General features: G+C 42.1%; 1 protein-coding gene across 2 annotated transcripts in view; it reads left to right on the top strand.

Moving 5' to 3' along the window:
• Positions 1–22,668, top strand: part of LOC119660383 (GATA-binding factor A) — a 91,085-nt gene extending 68,417 nt beyond the window's left edge. For both annotated transcript variants that reach the window (XM_038068907.1, XM_038068908.1), the window contains 3 exons: positions 12,861–13,337; positions 20,204–20,435; positions 20,615–22,668. In XM_038068907.1, coding sequence (XP_037924835.1) covers positions 12,861–13,337; positions 20,204–20,435; positions 20,615–21,219 — 1,314 coding nt within the window. In that variant the 3' untranslated portion in view covers positions 21,220–22,668. The remainder of the gene's footprint in view (positions 1–12,860; positions 13,338–20,203; positions 20,436–20,614) is intronic.

The raw sequence follows: 22,668 nt of genomic DNA, 5'->3' as shown, positions 1-22,668 counted from the left end.
AAATATTCATTCTGTGCCTAGCACCGTACAGATACGTTCTCATTTAGCTTTTCCTTTAGATAAGTTTATGGATTCTTTGGGTTTGTTTATATTCTTAACCATGTCTTATCAGCCAGTCTTTAGTTTCCAGGATATACTTCACGGCACCCATCAGTAAACTGGAATGCTTGAATTAATGACGAGTCAATGTTGAACAGACCACAAAATGGCCCGAATGTTTCTTCATCTAAAATGCCATACACCTAATAGGTTGACTTTTCTGCAAACTGTGGGATATCCATTTTGCCTAGTCCGCTATTTTTACGCTGAGTATTGATTCATGCCAAATGTATGAGCAACTACTGATGGAGCATGCAATCACCTCTCCGTTGATTTTACGTAACTCTTGCGCTCGTTCTGTGAATGTAATAATTTCAGTCAGACAAACAAATGTAAGAGAGAGAAGAGAGAAGAATCCTCCGAAGAATTTTTGGGCCCCTACATGAGGATGGACGATTCCGTAGCCTACACAATGACGAAATCTATGAGCGATAACATGACCGTCCGGTTGTGGATAAAATCCGGCTCAATAGGTTACGGTGGGCGGGTCACTTAATCCGTATGGATGAGGATGATCCCACCCGGAAAGTCTATAAGGGCAATATCTATGATAGAAAAAGAAGACGAGTCAGACCCTGCCTAAGATGGAGCGATGGCGTGGGTCAGGACGCCAGACAGCTTTTAGGGATATCGAATTGGTGGACCTCGGCGCAAAACCGGGATGTCTGCAGTTCCTTATTAAGGCAGGCCTAGACTGGATACCGGTTGTTGCGCCGTTGATGATGATGATGAAACAAATGTAAAGTTTAAAGGATAGATATAAAACTCAATTTTAATAGCTATGGCGAGTACGGCTCTAGCAAGGATGATGTCGAATATAGGGAGGCCACTGTATACTTCTGCTTCTGCTGGTCACTTGCGTGATTGTATAATTTATTAAATATTTAAAGGCGTAGAAATTTGAGATTTTGTTGGGGAAAAGAGTGACCATTCCATAAACCCATTTTCCTCAACCGAGTGGTGCTATCCATGCTATTAAAATTTCTACCATCGTCAACGGGACAGATTGTATAGTGGTGAGATGAAGTAGCATGAGACGTTAGTTCATAGTACTTCGAAAGCACAGTTCGGTAATGAACATCGGAATGCATTACTCTGTTAGTACCGGTGCCATTTCCACCAAACTAGGTAGAATTGTGCTCTATAGTATAGCGTTTATTACTGCATGATGATTCTAGGATAAACTTAAGGGAAGTTTGCAGTCAATTTCTAAAAAATATATTCACATTGGCTATGGTAATATACTGTTATTTACAACCAATGTCAAAGCTAATATCGGTTTCGGAAAGTACTAATCCGAGACCTTATTTGATACCCCAAATGCCTATACTCGGTGAAAAAAAAACACCCTCCTTTGTTGTTGGGTGTTGGGAGGCAACCACTGAGAGACTCTCGAATTACTCTGCTGCAAGAAGACTAAATACAGGAGGAGCAAATGCATATTCATGTGGTAGGTACGAAGTAGCTAACTGGCCCGTGGCGCTTGTAGTTATGTCAGTGTATTTCAGTCCCCACGTGGCTGCACACCAATGCACTGCATTACATATCTGGCACTAACACCAGACCTAATGGGCGGAATTTTCTCGCGCATTTACCGTAGAAAGTGGAACATGCGCAATTATTTTTTCCCTCCATACAATTTCGAACAATGCGCTAGTAGATGAGTCTTCTGTGTTTAGTTTTCTTGCTAGGCTGTATAAACAAGTCGGGATACCGGAATCTGGGCGTTTCGGTTAAAAGGCTTTGAGTTCATCTTATGTGAGGAACTATCTACGCACGGTTTGCCATTGGACATAGGTAAACATGCAAAATGTTCATTCAAATTGCTGTAACACATCTTCACACCCCCCCCCCCCGCCACCTACCCCTCCTCAAACTCAACACAAAATGGCGCCATATAGGCTATATAGACCAAATCTTCTCGCCAAATTTCTTGACAACTAGTTCAGCCTTTTTCGAGTAAATCGGGTGTGACAGAGATTGAATCGATTTTAATCAGATTTTGTTTCTCACGAAACCTTAAAAAGACACAACCAAGTAGAAAACGGCCGTAGTATAGATTGTATGCACATTTCCTTTTGCATTGAGAGGCGGCAAAAATTGTGAAGTTTTCGGACTTTATCAAGTTTATGACAGTCAAACGTCAACTTTTATTGCTCTTTCAAGCTGCTATGTTTAAAGCAGGTTACAAAGCGTAGTTTTCGGTATTTCTCACTGTGACATGGTCTTTCAGGCGGGTCTCACAAAATCAGATCAGATTCTGACATAACCATTACTCGAAGCAGACTAATGGTAAGCGCATTATGAAGTTAAGCCCCCAGATATATCCCAGTTTCACAATAAAGTCGCTTGTTTTACTTTTTGAGATTATTTTATGTGCCACACTCTATGTGTGAGTGATCTCAAAACTATAAATGGTGCAACACAGGCTACCAAACAACACCAAAAGCGTGGAGGATTTAAAACAAACACTCATGTCATTGTCTATATACAAAGCAATAGAATGAACATGGGAGGCGGAGATAGGTGCTAAATATTTCGATTTACATAAGGGTTTTTTGTCACCAGAAACCGACCGTGACCGTGACCGGAAATCATCTACGCCGTCAATTTTTGACGGCACACACACAACAACAAAAACCAGCCTGGAAAATTTCATAAATCCTTTTTTAAACTTTAACATTATGAAAATATATCTGCCTTTTTTTTCAAAAAACCCCCCCTTAAATAACGATACTTTAGAAACTTCGTCCCAGACTAGAGTGCACATCTAATCAATATGTTAAGTGTGCACATCAATTTATCGGACACATCAATCTATGAATTGGTACACGAAAATTTGTCGAGCATCAAATTCCAAAGGGGTACACGTCAATTTATGCGGCATGAACCCACAAGTACCCAAATCTGATTCATGGCACGTCAGCTATCATTGGCTAGATGGGCTTCATTAAATACCCACCTAAAAACCTAGAATTTACACTCTATCACCATTTTATACTGCGCCTAAGAGTCTAGAAGTTCCTTGTAGCAAAGATCATGAGCTTTTGATACCCGAAGCCATTATGAGGAGGATCATTTTGACATTTACTCACCTGAATATTCGGTTGCTGGCCTACAGATTCCTAAAAAGGTTATAATTCAAACCCAGCCTCGCCACGTTCGGAGACGTAATATTTACATACATACAAGTTTGATACGTAAATTATGGAAAGACATTTATATCAGATCAGAACGCCTTGAACAATACATAATTGCTCTGAGGAAAGTATCTATGAGATTCCCTGAACAAGAACATTTACACATGTAAACATTCTTTGAGTAAGAAGTTCATCCCCGCATTTCCTCATGTCTGTCATCTTATCAGAACAATACCATTAATGATATATGTACATAGTTCAAGCAATATTACACTCAACTACTGGTCAATAAAAAACGTTGTTCAGTTAAATTCTCGAACCATTCGAAATCCTGCCAAGAGACAAGAAATGCACATGCGGAAGATATGGGAAACACTGAAGCATATCCGACGCTAACGTTCCGGAACAAATCAAACGATAAAGTTTCTGTTTCAATTACGTGGTTTGCGCAGAGACAATACGGGCTTTTATCAATACCATCGGCAACAAAGAATTAAGTTGCGCATTATTGTTGTCACCGGTGTGAACAACAAAGTTTTCCATAAAGTTCCTCATGCAAACCTGCACCGAATTCAGCCTGCAAACAATGGGACCAAGAGGAATATATACGTGTACGTTTATAATTTTTTATTGTTTGATAATTTCTGTAATTGGATATGTAATTCGACGTTACCTGTGTGAAGCATTCAGAATTTCAGGAACAGATAGTGCAGAAAATAATGACTGTTTAGCATAGATAACACCACTTATTAGCCTATCGCGGTTTTTTATAATATACGCATATATGTATGTATGAACCATGAAGTTCAGGTGTTCAGACGATGTTTCCTGTTTTTGTAATTGAAGTGACATCTTACAGTTATTGATAAGCTAACCAAATGATAAATTAAGATGTATCTGACTCAGCCCTTAAGAAGTTGTTTGGCTTTGGTGGTAGTTTATTGCCCCTTAGTGCATTAAACAATGCTAATTTTAACTGTACATAATTAAGGCATCAGCTTTTTATTACTACGAAGAAAATTTGAAACACATTAGGGAAGATAGTGGCTATACCACTCAGCAATTATGTATATCAATCAGGATAAAGTCTTAAATATTTCCACCCCGAATTGTCCATTCTACTGAAGACCTATGTAGCACTTTTTAAAAATCGAGACTTCTTCTCATTATACATATCTTACAAGTAATTAATGATCAAAATCAAATTCTACACACAACGGCATAAGATGAGAAGCAAAAGAAGATAAAATACGTGTAGTATCCGTTACGTATGGATAGTGCTCAGAAGGCATTACAATCATAATTTAAAATCTGTCCAACCTTACGTCTAGCATATATGGAATGTAAGAATCAAACGCATGAGTATGGAGCCCAAAAGGCCCATCAGCCACGAGCACAAGGTCCAAAAGCCACCAGAACCAGCCCAAAAAACACAAGAGCTTAGACGAAAAACAGACTCTTTCCATTAGAGTGTTATCTTTGAGGCGCCAGCGCCGGTTGCACCGTTCCTTTCTTGAACCCGATTCCAGCTTTTGTCCCCTGGCTACAGAGTACACTGGGAAAGGTTACCTCGTCCATATCTGTATGCGTGGTTACGTCGAATATAAACGATATACTATGTATGCTTACACGCTTGCTCACGAACGTAGATTCGTATGGGTCTTTTTCTTGAATGGCTGAGGTCCCACAGTCAGCCGGGTGTGGAAAAGTTCACATTTATAATACAAACATAACATATATGTACATACATGCTGCTGCAAATTGATCTCAAGGAAGACAGACCTGCTGCAACCAATTGGATTTCGTGCCTCATTCGATTGGCGGAACAATAAAAGGAAAGTTCCGATTAGTACATAAGGAGAACGCAACGTGTGTATTATATATATATGCATACGTCTGCATATATGTATATTGCAACACTTTCAAGGTTCCTATCATATACGTAGTGATACTCAAATGCAGGCATGCATTTCCGTGCAAACTGGGTAATTGTTCGGATTTCCGCAAGGACTAGATATACCTAAATTTTATGAGAACAACAAAATCGTGCACATTGCTTATGAGAAACCTGATTTTCTTGTCCTTAACTGGCTATTGCTCGATAAAACAAGTAGTTCGTTTCTCTCATTTCTCTTACTGGCATATAGTATACCTGTATTCCTGATACTTTTCAATATGATAGCGTCATTGGAGGATTGTCCTAGAAAAGGTCTATACATAGTTCAAACAGGTCGAAAATATATTTGAAACCTACCATTGTGTGATATCTATCTGTTATGCTAGGATCAACTCTCCGTTTAAAGAAAAATTGCAAACTTTTCCTGTTTGATGTAGCGGATGAGAGCGACGGGATCTTCAAGTGTTTGTGTATCTTATGAATCGTGCATACTATTAGGTTGTTGCAAATGAAATGTCGGATATTTGAGTAAAATTTCAAAAAACTATAACTTTTATGAAAATTAATTTTATTAGTCAAAATAAGAACCAGCAGCTTCAATGCACTTCTCCCAACGAGATACAAGGGCATTTATTCCAGTTTCGTAAAAATCTGGGTTTCTAGAGCTAAGAAATTCTTCAAAGGCACTTTTGACAGCTACTTCATTGCTGAATTGTTTCCCCGCCAAAAAGTGATCCAAATGCTTAAAAAAGTGGTAGTCGGTTGGCGAGAGGTCGGGTGAATATGGTGGATGAGGAAGAGTCTCATATCGTAATTCATTTAATTTTTGGACCGTCATTCTGGAAACATGAGGTCGGGCGTTATCATGGAGCAGTATCACTCCATCTCTGTTGACCAATCTAGGCCGCTGAACACGTAATTTCTCGTGCATTTCATCAAGTTGGGCACAATATTTCTCTGCATTAATTGTTTCACCACGCTCCAAAAACGAATAATGAATAATTCCAGATGCAGACCGCCAAACAGTTACCATTACCTTCTTCGGGTGAAGGCTCGGTTTTGGCATGTGTTGTGGAGGCTGATCGGCATCTAGCCATTGCGCTTGTGGCGCGGCAGGATCTGCAGCATTCGAAATTTATTTCGAATGTTGCGGATGCGGACGGGTAGATGGCGCGGAACTCTCCACTCACTGATTTTCTGAACGCACCAGGGGAGTGGAGAATTAGCGGCGGAAAAATGCCGTTGGTTGGGACAGTAAGGACCGCATGGAAATAAGTCGGTCTCTTCTGTTCCCAACCGCGGCGGCGAACACACGACACACAAAGATCCCAGTTGGATTGCCCTAATTCAGAAAGTGATCAAAGTATTGTGATAAAGTTAATCTTTTTGTGTTTTAAATAAACTAATTTAATTTATTGCTAAACGCTGATCTGCGACGGTTGTCGTACAATATCCACTTTTCATCGCATGTCACTATTCTGCGCAAAAAGGGATTGTTCCTGTTGCGGTTGAGTAGAGAACTGGATATTTCCATTCGCAGCACCATGTTTTGCTCGTTGAGTTCATGCGGAACCCACTTATCAAGCTTCTTCACCTTTCCAAGCTGTTGTAAGTGCCGAGATACTGTCGAATAGTGTACGTCTATTTTCTCTGTAATGTCACGAATCGATGATCGGGGATCAGATTCCACTATCAAACGCAACTCGTCGTTGTCGATCGATGGTCCTGGGTGTCCACGAGGTTCACTTTGGAGGGTCATGTCGCCTGATCGGAATTTTTCGAACCACCGCTGTGTCGTTCGTTCGTTTGCTGCGTCAGCTCCAAATGCTCTGCAAATGTTTCTGCTTGCCTCCGCTGCGTTGTGACCAAGTTTAAATTCATATAGAAAAAGTAGACGTTTTTGACTCCCTTCCATGCTTTTTTCTTTGAGTTTTACTTGGAACTTCAATGACGATTGAAACTGAAATGACTCCTTGATCGAACGAACGACTATTTATACTCAATTATCCCATACCACCAGAGTCACCTTGCGGCAGTTTTAAACATTAAAATCATAACTAACTTCACTTCATTGAAAAATCCGACATTTCATTTGCAACAACCTAATAGATAAACTGCAAACTTTTCAGTCACATATTTGGAGAAATGGAAAAATACATATGTAAACGATGATATTTTTATCGACTTTAAGGCCGCTTATGATAACATGGCCAGGGTAAAACTGTACACGGCCATGAGAGAATTCGGTATCCCGACGAAATTGATAAGACTGATTAGGCTGATTCATTCAACATCAACAACGGTCTAAGACAAGAGGATGCCCTACCATCCGTCCTCTTTAAGCCGGCCCTGGAGAAAGTTATTCGCGATGGAGATATCAATACAAGAGACACCATCCTCTTCAAGTCCATCCAACTACTGGCCTACGAAGACGGTGTTGACATTATGGGAAGAACAACTCGAGATGTGCAGTCTACCTTCATCCAGATCGAGCAGGCGGCGCCAGGTCTTGGACTGCACATCAATGAAGGCAAGACGAAGTACATAGAGGCAACGTGGAAAGAACCAACATCGAATTGCATTGGTCAAACGAAAACCATAAAGATATGGGACTACAACTTTGAGACCGTTAAAAATTTGAATTTGAAGGCAAGACAAAATATATGGTGGCAATGTCAACATCGAAAACAACATCAAACCGCACTTGTCAAACGGGAAGAATAAAGATAGCAGAATACAACTTTGAGACCGTTGATTATTTCTTCTACCTAGGATCGAAAATCACAATCGATAACGGCTACGGCGATGAAATTCGCGCACGGTTATTGGCTGCCAACTGAGCCTATTTCAGCTTACAAAAATTGTTTCGCTCGAAACGTTTCACCATAGGATAAAAGCTCTTACTCTACAAAACTATGATCTTGCCAGTCCTGTATGTATTTCTCTTTTGCGTTCGAGAGAAGAATCCTCCGAAGAATTTTTGCCCCCTACATAGGAATGGACGATTCCGTAGCCTACATAACGACGAAATCTATGAGCGATACCACAACCGTCTGTTGGTGGATAAAATCTGCCTCAACAGGTTTCGTAATCCTGGAAACTCTGTAAGGGCAATATCCGTGGTAGAAAAGGAACTCGAGGCAGACCCTGCCTGGATGGAGCGATGGCGTAAGTCAGCCTCAGTACGCTAATCCATGGTAAGGTGGCGACCTTTCGTAGCAAGGAATTGACCCGCAAACTTGCAGGCATTAAGCCTGGAGCTAATATGTTCCAAAATATCAACAGGCTAACGGGGAAATACAAAGCCCGCAACTTTTTTCTAACCCAAAACAAAGTGCGAGTCTGCAGTGATGCTGAGAAAGCAAAAACACTTGGGGAATTCTTCGAGCGGCAGCAGACTGTTGATTCAACAGTCAGAGATTTCACTTTTAGGAACTGCTACTGAATCACGTCTTTTTCTGCGCAGAACCCTTCCAACAAGCCTACTGATTCGAGCAAATTTCTGAGTTTATCACAACTCACTGCTATTACCCATAACCTTAATGGTAAAATGTCAGCAGGCCCAGATGGAATTACGAATTTCGTCTTAAAAAATCTTCCAGTAGCCTCCATTAAGTTCCTGCTTGCGGTTTTTAATAACTGCATTAATAATGGCTTCTTCTCATCAACCTGGAAAATAGCCAAAATTATAGCCATTCGGAAAGGAGGTGTCTCCTGTGAACCTGGTAACTTCAGACCCGTTTCACTTCTATTTAACCTGGGGAAGCTTTTTAAGAGAGCATGGACACTGCAATCTTAACATTATTCCAGAACACAACACGCCCTGAGCTACCTCCACGATACTGTGGCCGGCAGACTTAACGTCAATAACAAACACACGGTAACTTGCGCTCTGGATTTAGAAAAGGCCTTTGATTCCGTCTGGATAAACAGGCTAATCTATAAACTGATCAAATACGAATTCCCTATTCCGACGATCAGACTTGCCATATAAGGATAGGAGAATACAACAATACAATAAGGATAGGAGAATACAACTTTGAGACCGTTGACAATTTCTCCTATCTAGGGTCGAAAATCACAACCGATAACAACTACGATGATGAAATCCGCGCACGGTTGTTGTCAGCCAACAGAGCCTACTTCAGCTTACAAAGACTGTTCCGCTCGAAACGTCTCACCATAGGGTCAAAGCTCTTACTGTACAAGACTATGATCTTGCCAGTCCTCATGTATTCCTCGGAAACTTGGGTTCTTAGCAAGAAAAATTACGAACTCTTGGCCGCGTTCGAGAGAAGAATCCTCCGAAGAATTTTTGGCCCCCTACATGAGGATGGACGATTCCGTAGCCTACACAATGACGAAATCTATGAGCGATACCATGACCGTCAGGTTGTGGATAAAATCCGGCTCAATAGGTTACGGTGGGCGGGTCACTTAATCCGTATGGATGAAGATGATCCCACCCGGAAAGTCTATAAGGGCAATATCTATGGTAGGAAAAGAAGACGAGGCAGACCCTGCCTAAGATGGAGCGATGGCGTGGGCCAGGACGCCAGACAGCTTTTAGGGATATCGAATTGGTGGACCTCGGCGCAAAACCGGGATGTCTGGAGTTCCTTATTAAGGCAGGCCTAGACCGGATACCGGTTGTTGCGCCGTTGATGATGATGATAGACATTTTTACGTCAGTGTCGGAAATGAGATTTCCGATCTCTTGCCGGTTACTTCTGGAGTGCCGCAGGGATCCATTTCTGGTCCTACTTTATACAACATTTTCATTGCTGATGTCCCCTCCCCTGAGGTCGGTACAGAACTTATGCAGTATGCCGACGACACACTCATCTACTCATCTAATTTTCGCCCAGACAAGACAGTTAGCGATATAGAGGATTACTTGGTTGACCTCTGCTACTACTACCAGAGCTGGGGTATTAAAATTAACTCAACCAAGACACAAGCCTGTATCTTCAGGAGGAAATCTAGATACTTGGGATTTAGATCCATCCACAGGAAGGCTAAACGCCTGAAACTGGAAATCGGGAATACAATAGTAAGAGGGTCGAAATCGATCAAATATCTAGGAATCAATTTCAACGAATTCCTAAGATTTAACGACCATGTTAAACTGGCCATTGGTAAAGCAAATGGTGCATTGCGCAAGATCTACTTTCTTCTTCGCAAAAAAGTGGATCTAAGCACCAAAACTAAGTTGATCCTATATGAGACTCTCATCAGGCCTATCATATACTACGGAGCCCCTTCGTGGATCACTTGCTCTTCGAAAGCCATGGATAAATGCATGTCTTTCGAACGGCGTGTATTGAGACATTGCACTGGATTGTCTTACAATTGGAAGACTAAGAAGTGCGGCAGGAACGCCATAGTATACCAGTGAGTAGTCTCCCATCGAATGGACCACCGGCATCAAATACTATGGTCCATAGGTTGTCACAAACAATGTCGAAACTTGATTCAGGAAAACAATTGTATTTCTGTGAAGATTATTAATAGGTTGTCATCAAGAAAAATCTTCCAGGAGGATAACCAATTTCTTTCCCAGAGTGATTATGAAGTTGGAGAACTGGCAACCGAAATAAAACTACTAACTAAGCATTACACGCAAACAGACCGACTTAGGATGGGGCATTGTTCTACTTTGTACAGTGGCATCTTTGTGCGCAGGCGTAAAATATACCAGGAAAATTGCAGAATACTAAGCCTATATTTCTACCCTTTTAAGTCGCCTCTCACGGCTAGTAAAGGATATTTCAAATGAATTCTTAAATCCAAACTTGCAAGGGGTTGACTATTTCAACAATATTTGACGTTAATAATAATAAACTGATGGTGCTGCACTCTAATTTGAACCTAGCCATGATTATAGGGCTAGGCTGAAGTGACGAACAGAATACGAACTACGAGCACTAGATCGAAAGACAATTTATTATTCGCGCAAAGACCTTAAGATATCTTGGAATTCGACTTGCCGAAAAGATCATCAAACCAGATATTGTAATAGATTTAAGAGTTGGCCTCTGATTGTAGGTTATAAGAGGGTCGTTGGTATTAGCCTGGGGAAGTCAAGTATATGCTATTCACACATTTTCGTTGTGCACTGCATTCAAGTTTACTTGTTTTGTTACTTGACGATATCTGTGATTGTGGCTCAGCAATAGGAAACTATCTTTTTGCGTAGATATATATTTTGAAATCAACAATATACGTATATAGTTGAATAATGAAAGAAGTTAAATCAACTCTGGTATCAAATTAAGATTGTTTCGTTTGAAACGCCTTTTGGTCTTGCTGAGTCCTTGAACCCAAGTCTCAAAGGAATACATGAGGACTGGCAAGATCATTGTCCTGTACAGTAAGAGCTTTGATCTTATGGTGAGACGTTTCGAGCAGAACAGTTTTTGTAAGCTGAAATAGGCTCTGTTGGCTGACAACAACCGTGCGCGGATTTCATCATATTAGCTGTTATCGGTTGTGATTTTCGACCTTAGATAGGAGAAATTATCAACGGTCTCAAAGTTGTATTCTTCTATCTTAATTCTTCCCGTTTGGTCAGCGGGGTTTGATGTTGTTGGTTGGTTGGTTTTTGATGCTGTCGTTGCCACCATATATTTTGTCTTGCCTTCATTGATGTGCGGCCCAAGATCTCGCGATAATCGCCGCTTGCTCAATCTGGATGAAGGCAGTTTGTACGTCTCTGGTGGTTCTTCCCATGATGTCGATATCGTCAGCATAGGCCAGTTGTTGGGAGGACTTGAAAATCGTTCCTCTTGCATTTACCTCAGCATCACGGATCACTTTCTCGAGGGCCAGGTTAAAGAGGACGCATGATGATCCCCTTGTCGTAGACCGTTGTTGATGTCGAACGGTCTTGAGAGTGATCCTGCTGCTTTTATCTAGCCTCGCACATTGGTCAGGGCCAGCCTAGTCAGTCCTATCAATTTCGTCGGGATACCGAATTCTCTCATGGCCGTGTACAGTCTTACCGTGGCTGTGCTATCATAGGCCGCTTTAAAGTCCATGAATAGATGGTACAACTGGTGTCCATATTCCAACAGGTTTTCCATCGCTTGCCGCAGAGAGAAAAATCTGATCTGTTGCTGATTTGCTTGGAGTGAAGACTCTTTGGTATTGGGAAAAAGTGTCAATCTATTATTGCGTATGGAAACCACACTCGCGTTAGAGCCGCATAGTGAAAAGGAGTTGGCAGGAAATATAGCCTTCTTGGAAAATTCTATTGAACCATATCCTCAGAAAACGGCAGTAATGGATAATGCTATCGGGCATTGTTGAACACCCCTACCTTACATAGACCTACAACAGCCTACCAAACCAGTTAAATTAGGTAAACAGATCCGTGATGTATAATTATTTGGCTAACGTACTCGATACTAACTTTTCAGCCTCCCTTATAGTTAGAGAGTCTCTCTTTTCAATGGCTGTAGAAGAAACTATTAATAGAGATTTAAAAATGTTGATGAGGCAACTGTCGTAGCTGCTGCATTCTCAACTGTTTACGAAATTTTCGAGCGTCACTAAAACAACCATTGTTTGCTTCATTTAATTAATTAGGCAACGGTTTGGTACTTGATTAAGGTTTGAATGAATCATTTCACTATTAGGAACTTTCTGTTCGTTGTAAAACTTCTTAAAGTAGCAAAAACCTGGATCTTATACAACACATCCCTTTTTTCTTACCATTTCAGACCATGTTCCATTCCACTTCAGGGTACGCGGATTTAACAGGAGGAGCTAGTAATGCAGCCTCATATCACCAGCAAGCCGCCGCTGCTGCGGCTGGTACTCCGGTTTATGTTCCTTCCAATCGTGCTTTATCACATACACAATATGGTCACACAGGACCATTCGCAAGTGCAGCGGCTCAGAATACCTGGACAACAGACAGTTTCGGAGCAGCCCATTCACAACTTCCCGCCCAGTTTTATGCACAATCAATGATGAGTTCATGGCGAACATATGACCCGACCACATTCCAAAGGACATCACCCTATGATCCCATGGAGTTTCAATTTGGTGAGGGCCGCGAGTGTGTTAATTGCGGAGCGATAAGCACGCCATTGTGGCGAAGAGATGGTACCGGCCATTATTTGTGCAATGCCTGCGGATTGTATCACAAAATGAATGGCATGAATCGACCACTTATTAAGCCTAGTAAAAGATTGGTAAGTGAATTACGCATATACATATATTATATTTATTTGAACGAATATGTTATGTGGACAGATATGAAGGTTCCACAGCCTCCAGATGAATCAAATGGGCGAAATTATTTTTGAGGGCGAGCCTATATTAGTAGCAAACTTGCATTGCTGGAGCAACTACAAGTTTTTTGACTATCTAAGTTCATGGTGTCATAATGACTCAAGCGAAACGAGTGAGAGGCAAGATGTAACTATGCTTATGAATTACAAGAATCTATTCCTACATTGCTTAGCCTCAACGGCATGTAATTTCTTTAACTAGATTGATTTATCCTATATTCACGTAGTCAAAGTCGACAAAGGTTAAGAAAAGTGGGGTTGCAAGCTTTGTATTGTCAGTAGTACTTACCTTCCGCACTAAAGCTGCACTTAAAAGCAAAAGAAAAACTATAGTAGGCAGGAAATAGTCATACACCGTCCAAACAGTCTTCCTCCGGTTTCGAATACGGTCAATTACCCACGGCTGTAAAGTATCAGAAGGCTATGGTTTGCATAACACCCTGGATTGGGGGAAGTGTTTCCCCACTCCTCAGTTTAGATCCGTAGCGTTTTGTTAATATTAGGATCACTCATACAAGGCTTGGGTTTTCCCATGCACTATCAATCTTTGCGGATAAGAGGCTTCGCTCGTAGAGAGGCACATATGAACCCCCGGAGAGCGATAGGTTGGCTTCCAGAGAGCTATATTTCACATCAGTCTACCCTGCAATCCACAGCTTGACCCCCGGTATGACGCCCATGAATACAAATGTGCCCTAAGGTCCTGAGCCATATCTTTTATGACTTGCAATTTTACTTATCGTCCTACGTTTCCATGGTAATATTTTAGAGTTCCGCTACACAGTACTGGATGATGTAAGTGAACCGAACCCATGCTGCAAGGAGCAGGGATCCATACATACCATGAAAAAAAATGATAGAAAAAGGGTTGTAGAGAGAAAACACGAACTCATGGTGAAAATTGAGAAAACCGAACCTGGGGTGAAAGTTTTGCGGGCCCTTCTTCTCATTTTTAAGGTTTTGTGTTGAAAAAAAACTTAATAAAATCAATTCTGTCCCTCTGTTACATCGTTTTTACTCGGAAACGGCTGAATTAATTGTCACGAAATTTGGTGCGAAGGTGTGTCCCTTTACATTTAAAAAGTGGCGCCATTTTGTGTTGAATTTAAGGGAGGCCTCCCTTTAAATGCGAAAGGGGGTGTAGAGCTCGATTAGTACTTTTAGAAACTGATCTTATTTCTGATACTGGGTAGAATATAATGGAGTGAGGGCTCAAAATATTTGCCCCAAAACGTGAAATACGTCCCGTTCTTAAAATCTATCCAAATCTGAAAAAAAATCACAATGTTGCGTCACCGATTTAGAGTGTTGGACTCCAGCTGCAGTATGCCGTCAGACTACCAACTAAATACCTCTCTGCATCAGAGAACTAGTCTGGAACCCTTTGACACATTAATTCTAGCCCTAGACTAGCCCTTCCGCGTACCCCTACTCCGTACCCTTGCAACATGATACTTAGTTTTTGCTATTGAAAAGAGGGTGACCATAAGCTCTCATGTGGCGGAGCCAACATAACTACCTGGTTTTGAAGTTCCTCTTTTGCATTGAAGTAAACCAACTATAAATATAGGAATCTAATTTCGAAGAAAATTAATAGATTAGTGCAGAATCAGGTAGGGAATTTAACGGTGGGAGAAGAAACTTAGGTATTTATCCCAGTTTGTAAACTGAAATTCACAGTAAAGTCTACTGATGAGTCCCTTTTGGAGGCGACGAAATACATATGCAGGCGTTCCCAATAGATCTCTAATCCCAAATAGGGGTGAAGGTCCTCCTGCATCTCCCATTTCCCAATGATGCGCTGATTGACTGAAATCTAACATACTATATTTCCTCCAAATGATAGTTTAAGTTTAGAAAGCATAGTAGTAGTTTTCCAATATATTGGTAAATCATCATCAACGGCGTAACAACTGGTATCTGGTCTAGGCCTGCCTGAATAAGGAATTCCAGACACGCCGGGTTTGCGCCGAGGTCTACCAATTTGATTCACTAAAACCTGTTCCCGTGATCAAACCATGCTTGTATGCAAGGTTTTGATGGATAACCTTACATACAGCATTATGCCTGGTGATGTATTGCACCGGTTCCATAACAGTACAGCCAGGAATGAGATGGTCCAACGTCTCTAATGCTGAACCACACATTCTGCACTGGTCGTTCTCCACCCGTTCTTTCATAATGAGCTTTTTATAAGCTCAGGTGGCGACCACGCCATCCTGAATGGCACATATGAACCCCTCCGTCTCAGCAAAAAGCTCCCCAGCACAAAGCCGTCTGTTCGACAAATCGCTGTCAAAGACAATTCACGAGTTTACCGTGCATTGCCTTCGACCTCCATTCATCGATCCGCTCTTGGTTCGACTTCACCCCACTCAGAGGATTGAAAGATCGATCCTTCAAGTTAAGTGGAGTCAGCTCAGAGTCTGCCTTACGGACAGCTGCATGCAAGGGACTCGTCTGCTCTTTGCTATAAAAATAAGCGCGCAGCGAATCGACTTGGCGATGATGTTGTGCCGCTACGTCAACCACGCCCATACCTCCGATGTCACGAGGCAGGTTCATCCGCTCCACGGCAGACTTTGGATGATGCATTCGGAATTTGGACAAAGTTGTCCGTCTCCGCCGCTGGACGTTTTCCAGATCGGTCTTTGTTCATGGCAATATTCCGAATGCATAAGCCAGTGAAGGGATAGCGAATACATTCAACGCGCTTATTTTATTCTTCCCCGACAGAGCGATTTCAGCACCAGCTTTACACGTCGCAGGAATTCGGACAGCTGAGCATCCGTCAGATCACCAACTCGAGCATGGGTTCCTTGCAGAATTCCTAGGTACTTGTAGAAGTCTGTCTCGGTCATAGCCTGGATGTGGAGGTCATCAATGCTATGTTCGGCATGCGGCTCGTGATGACCTTTGCGGATGGCTTGAATTCGACATTTGTCTAATCCAAACTCCATCCAAATATCACGGCTGAACATGTCAATTATTCGCAACAGACTTCTGAGATGGTTGTCAGTCCCAACTTACAGCTTGATGTCATCTAAGTACATCAAGTGTGTCAGTTCGCACTTAGCACGTAGGCCATACTTTATTGCAAAACCATGCCCTCTAGCTTCATTCAGTAGCCATGAAAGGCGGTTCAGTGCCATACAAAACCAAAGGGGACTCAACGAATCCCCCTGGAAAATTCCTCTCCGTATACGGATGGGCTCTGAGGTAGTAGCACCCTCAGATGTACGGACTGATAAGGTGGTATGCCACCCTTCCATGACTGTCGCCAACAACTTTATTAGTTTCGGATTAATGCGATACAGATGTAGGATATCGATTAGCCAGGTATGCGGAACGCTATCAAAAGCCTTGGCATAATCGATATAGCAACTGAAGAGGTTTCTTTGGCCTCTAGTTGCTTGTCCTACAACTACCGAGTCGATAGTGAGTTGCTCTTTGCAACCCCTTGACCCAACTCGGCAGCCCTTCTGCTTCTCGGACAAAATGTTGTTGGTCTCGAGGTGCGCATTGATCCTTCCACTAATAATGGACGTTATGAATTTGTAGAACGTTGGTAAGCAAGTGATCGGTCTTGTGCCTGCGGGGTCCTGCACCGTGTACTCCTTAGGGATAAGGTAGGTAATCCCTGCAGTGAGGAAGGGTGGAAATTCCTCCGGCCGACTCATGACCTCATTTATACTGCGTGCCAACCGACTGTGTATGCTGGTAAATTTCTTATACCAAAAATTCTGTAGCCGATCCAGACCTGGGCCCCTCCAGTTCTTCGAGCTGTTTAAGGCTCGTCGAACTTCCTCTTCGGTAACATTCGCAAAATTCATGCCAGGCGTATTGGTATGGCGGGTGCCTTCGGCGGTGATCCACTCAGCGTGCTCAGCATGCTGGGCGGGTAACCCCCAAAGTCCACCCCAATACTCTTTCGCTTCCGTCACCGAGAACTGTATTCTCTGGACGCTCTGTTGAGAGATCTGAAAAAACTCCGCACAATGACTTTCGCCATACCATCGTAACCGACTGCATATGACAGAAAGTTTCTGTTTTAGTGTGCCCAGAATTTTAACTACGGGTGTTTCACGGTGGATGGCATAGTTCCGGTAAACCTTCTCCACTTTATTTCTCATCCGTCGGCTGGCATTGCCAGTGCTGATCTGAATCAGTCTAGCAATGTCCTGCCTTAGTGATTCTCGCCGATGTTCCAGACGAATATTCCATGGTGGATCTCTTTGATCACTCAAACCAATAACACGAAAGCGAATCTTCTGACCGTGCAATCTGATAGCCGCAACTGCACCACTATACACAAGTGATTGTAGTTGCAGCAGCGACATATCAGCACACAGTCGAGATGCAATCTCATCATTCATTTGAGATAGAATCCCCGGAGTTGCTGGGGATTCGCCGCCTCTGCCCCCATCGACTCTCGGTCACCAGTTTCCCCGATGACCTCAAGGCGAACACATTCCCTGATGGTGGCCGGGATTGTGTCGCTGCGAGTAATAAGGCGGTACTGGTCTGCGACTCGCTGCACAGTCACGTGCGCGAATTGCGGGAAACGCTCGACGAATCTCTGGTGCGCCAGGTGTTGGGATAGCTTCCTCAGTGAGTAATCTGCAAGACTGCAAAGCTCTTGCACTTTCCTCATCTACCCCCTGAGACGCTGCGGTGGCGTATAGCCATTCAGACTGAAGCTATCCATCCCTCCTCCTTTCACAACCGGGCTATATTATTATTTAGGTTCAGCCTGTCAGTTAAAATATGTAGAAATAAATAATAGTCTCACTAAGGTAAGAGGCAGTGTTCTAAAGCTTTCAAGAGATAGGAGGGGGAGGGGGCCTTATCAGGGTTGGAGGATGCGCTTGCATCTAAGTACATTGTCTATACTCTGCTAAGGTACCAAATTTTCTAATTTTCTATGGCTACACGGCAATGCAGAGGGCCTGGTTCAACATAATTTTCAGCAAGAGGAACGAATTGGTACCTACTTGCAAACACCAAAGAACTTGAATATCTGGAAGTGATGTAATATGCTCTAGATATTACGTAAGTAGTACGAGAAAGGAACTCGTACTTCTGATTAAAACCACCATAACAGCCCGTTGGCATTCTTTATGATAATAAGATGAGATAGTAGCTAAGAGGCAACAGAAAAGTGTGACGTGTTTACCTCATGGGACTTGTGTTATGATGAGAGTAACAGCTGTTGTTCGCTCCTGCATATCTCTTCACGAGAATATACAAGTTTAAATGGTCATGGGTTGATAGTCGCGGGTCAGACACACAATGTAGAAGCTAGGTCGACTACAAAAAAAAACCACTGGAGAAAGTGTTAGTTCAGGGAATCCTTTGTCATCCGGTCCCTCTACCAGTCGAGCTCAATTTTCTTCGCAACGAGAAAAGCCTAAACATAATGCGCAACACGACTCCAGCTATTAGCACTCTCTGACAATGTTGTCTGAAAAGAGCTAGTCTGTATTTGCATAAAACTGACGACGAAAGCCGTCCCATCTTTCACAAGAGAAAAAGGTTTGTTCTGCATCGTCTACCATTCTCCCACTCCCAATATTGTGCAGGTAAGACTGAAAACCTCCATATAACTTAGGACTTGGATAAGGAAGTAATCAATCTCACCATGCGTTCGGTATCGCCATGGATCTAAATTGCCGACAAGTCGCGCAGTCCATCCGCCTCTTGGCTAATTTTGCAAAAAGAGTTGCCACTCAGTAAGTGTGCGTTCATGTTTATCACGGACAGCCACTCCTCTTAAATTTTCGCCCTTGCGACTGTGGATAACTTTGTGCATCAGGGATCACTCCCGCAATCATCATTACGGCCGGTTCTAAGAAAGATGAAATGCCACTCGCAAAGCTTCGCGGCTCTGCACTTGGGTAAGAGGCTTACGATGAACCTCCTTGTCAAGGGCATCAACCCATACCTTCGCGCCGTAGAGCAAAACGGACTGCATTGCTCCCATAAGAAAACGTATCCTAGTAGATATAGGGCTGCCAACATTCTCCATTAACCAACTCAAGACTGAGACTCCAACTGCAAAACCCCCTCTTAATTTCGTCGTAGAAGTACAAGATTTGGCATTGATATAAAGGATAACATAACACACAACTTTGGGAAATTTGAATGAAATCCAACTACGATTAACAAAATTATAGGAGGTTAAAATTTTGCAATTTACGTAAATTTATTGCACTCTAAAAGGTGTATGACGCCATCATCATATAAAGTGAACTTATATGAAGGGCAAGGTTATTATAGTTTATTTTTCCCTTTTTAGCTATTTTTAGTTATTTGTATATCAGTATGAATTACTCGAGACAGACATGAGTATGTGTCAATTCAGTTTGGTAGTGTCCAACAGGGTAGACATGTGTGTACGTTATTATCAGTGGTGTTTACTTTGTATGCTTTTTGTGCACGGAGTAAAGTGGAAATGCGTGAAGATGGGTTAGATCAATTTGGATAGGCAACGTTTGTTTAGCTCTCAGTATCCCGCTTTCAATTTCTATTCCGAACCTCCGAGAAAATTTCCAGTCGTGGAGAATTGTCTTCTTCTTGTTAAAGATACTCGACACTCCTTTTACGCTCAATAATCTTTGGAGAAATCAGCCTTTGTAGCGTTTAGTAGAAGGGTCGGTTCGTCTCGATCGGATTCGCCCTTTCTCTCGAACATAGACATCTTTTATATACCAAAACAAAAGTTTCACCATTAATCTGACGTAAATTTCTCATTCCTCTACTTCTAGACGGCAACACGACGCTTAGGTTTGTGTTGTACAAATTGCGGTACCAGGACAACGACACTGTGGCGTCGAAATAATGAAGGGGAACCTGTATGTAATGCTTGTGGTCTCTATTTCAAACTTCATGGGGTGAATAGACCGTTAGCAATGCGTAAGGATGGAATCCAGACACGAAAACGAAAACCAAAAAAGACTGGCAATGAAACAACTCCTGGGAAGGACAAGGATACAGAAGGTAAAAAATGTGTTTAACTATTTTGCAATTGCAATAGAAGCTACTTTTATTTTAAATAATGAACAAACATTTTCAACTCACTTGGCTTATCCAACAGTACTAACAGCATTCTAATTACTACACGTTTTGACTAACTTTCGTACAAAGTATAGTATTCAAGATTACATTTCGAATTTCAGATTTGAAACCGTCATTATCGTCAGTCTCGAATAACAACAACCACCAATCAATGGAGCGAAGCCTGAACTCCAGTAAGTTGTCAGCGAGTAGTCCCAAACACACTTCACTTCACCAGCAAATGCATTCGCCAACCGCATCCATGTCCCAATCGCGGGCTCAAACCTCGTCGTCATCTAACAACCCCACATATTCGCCGCACATTCACAGCCACGCCACGTCCGCGATGACCAGCAACGCGGCGACCACGAACCTGCACAGTAGCTTGGCCCTGACCAGTCCTTCCGCCGTTACAAAGTACGAGCACTTACTGCACTCCGGAGCCGCATCAGCGGTTTCCAACCTTTCACTTGCAAATAGCGTGGGAAGTATGTCGGGTTCTAGTAGTAACTATCATTCGGCCCACAATTTAGGGCAGCATTCGTACGGTAGCGTCAAAGCCGAGACAAACACCTCATCGTATGAGTATATGAATAATTGCTATTTCGGTGGAACGTTCGGAGCGCTGACTGCATCCAGCGGTGGCGTACATGGCACAGCCGAACTGGCCGGCTATCATCATCAGCACAATGTGATTCAAGCAGCTAAACTCATGGCGTCATCCTAGGATTTAATGGAGTCTTGAAATAGAAGAATGTTCTACGAAACCCTGCAGTCAACCATAATTCTGAGCTGAATGCAATATAGAGAAACGCCTGGCGTTCAACTGTTTTACTACTTTGGTAGTCCGACCTCCATTTTCTGGAGTAAATGATTTATCAGATTCGATTTAAAAGATTCGAAAGAACAACTAATTTTGACTTGTCCAACCTACATGTAATCTAATTACCAAGTAAACGAGGAAACACTTAAAACTAGTTTTAAAAAACATTCAATCATTAAATGTAAATTTCGTCTAGAGAAAGTAAAGCACTGCACCTTCCAACTTGAAACACGATTAATTGAATCCGTTTCGACTATTCCTACAAATGTTAACATGTAATGTAAATAATAATCACAATATGAGTATTATGAACTACAATTAAATTTTTATTAGTAAAATTTTAATTATAAATTATTTTAAAAGTATTTTTCCTGTGTAGACTCTAAGATACTGAGCGCATTCTGTTAAAAGTTTCTCCTACTTAATAAAAAGAAAGAATAAATATATTTTTGCTTCGTTTATTTAAAACGGTTTCTCCACTACTTTGATAGCTAACCGCGGACAGACTGATATTTAAAGCAAAAAGCCAGCTAAATATTTTAACAACTGTCATTGTTTTCTTTAAGTATTTTGTAATGAACTTAGAGGAATAGGAGGATCAAAAGATCATCCTGATTGGCCGAGAGCGACTGTTTGGGAGAAGTAGTGAATGCTGATCCGGCCCATGAAACTCCTGATTTGCGTTAGCAAATCTCGCCCAGCTTCACGCCCTGGAATTGTGGATCCGCGGTCGGTTGTTTTCCTGAGCTTCTCTTATGAAGCTCTTGAACCTGGACGCCGCTGCTGAAAGGGAACACGTTAGAATAATAATTCTTACCAATAGTAACCAACTCCTCTAGCTGCACTTTCTAAATAATAACACAGTAGCCTAACACTTCACACTACTTTATTTATAAAATCCTAGCTTAATTTAACTTGGTTGCTGGTACTCGCTGCATAGGTGTCTGACTCGTTCTCGGTTTAAGCTACGACGACCCCGTTCATTATGCAGTATGAACTCTTATAACTTTTGCTGGTATGTAAACACCATGCGGAAGTAAATACACGCAAGGTCGTCGATCGTCTGTATCGGAATGCGAAACATGCTGCTTCAGTGGAAGTATTGTACAGCATACCTGTTTATGCGGCTGCTGTTTACTGCAATAACGTTATGACCTTGCCAGTATTAGCGCTGCAGCGTTACAGTTGGTCAATTATGTATGTAATGAACGCGAAAGAATTTTGATCGGAAATTCTTGCAAACAGCGACCTAGAGGGAAGAACTATTCCAGAACCCTAAAAAGTTGGCGAAATTGACCTTTCACGGTCAGCCCGCAAAGACTGAAGCTCCATCAAACTATTGGGTCGACACGT

The sequence above is a fragment of the Hermetia illucens genome, chromosome 6, assembly GCF_905115235.1.
Source record: "Hermetia illucens chromosome 6, iHerIll2.2.curated.20191125, whole genome shotgun sequence".
NCBI lineage: Eukaryota > Metazoa > Arthropoda > Insecta > Diptera > Stratiomyidae > Hermetia > Hermetia illucens.
Note: the sequence above shows the minus strand (reverse complement) of the source record. Positions and strands in the feature narration are given on the sequence as shown.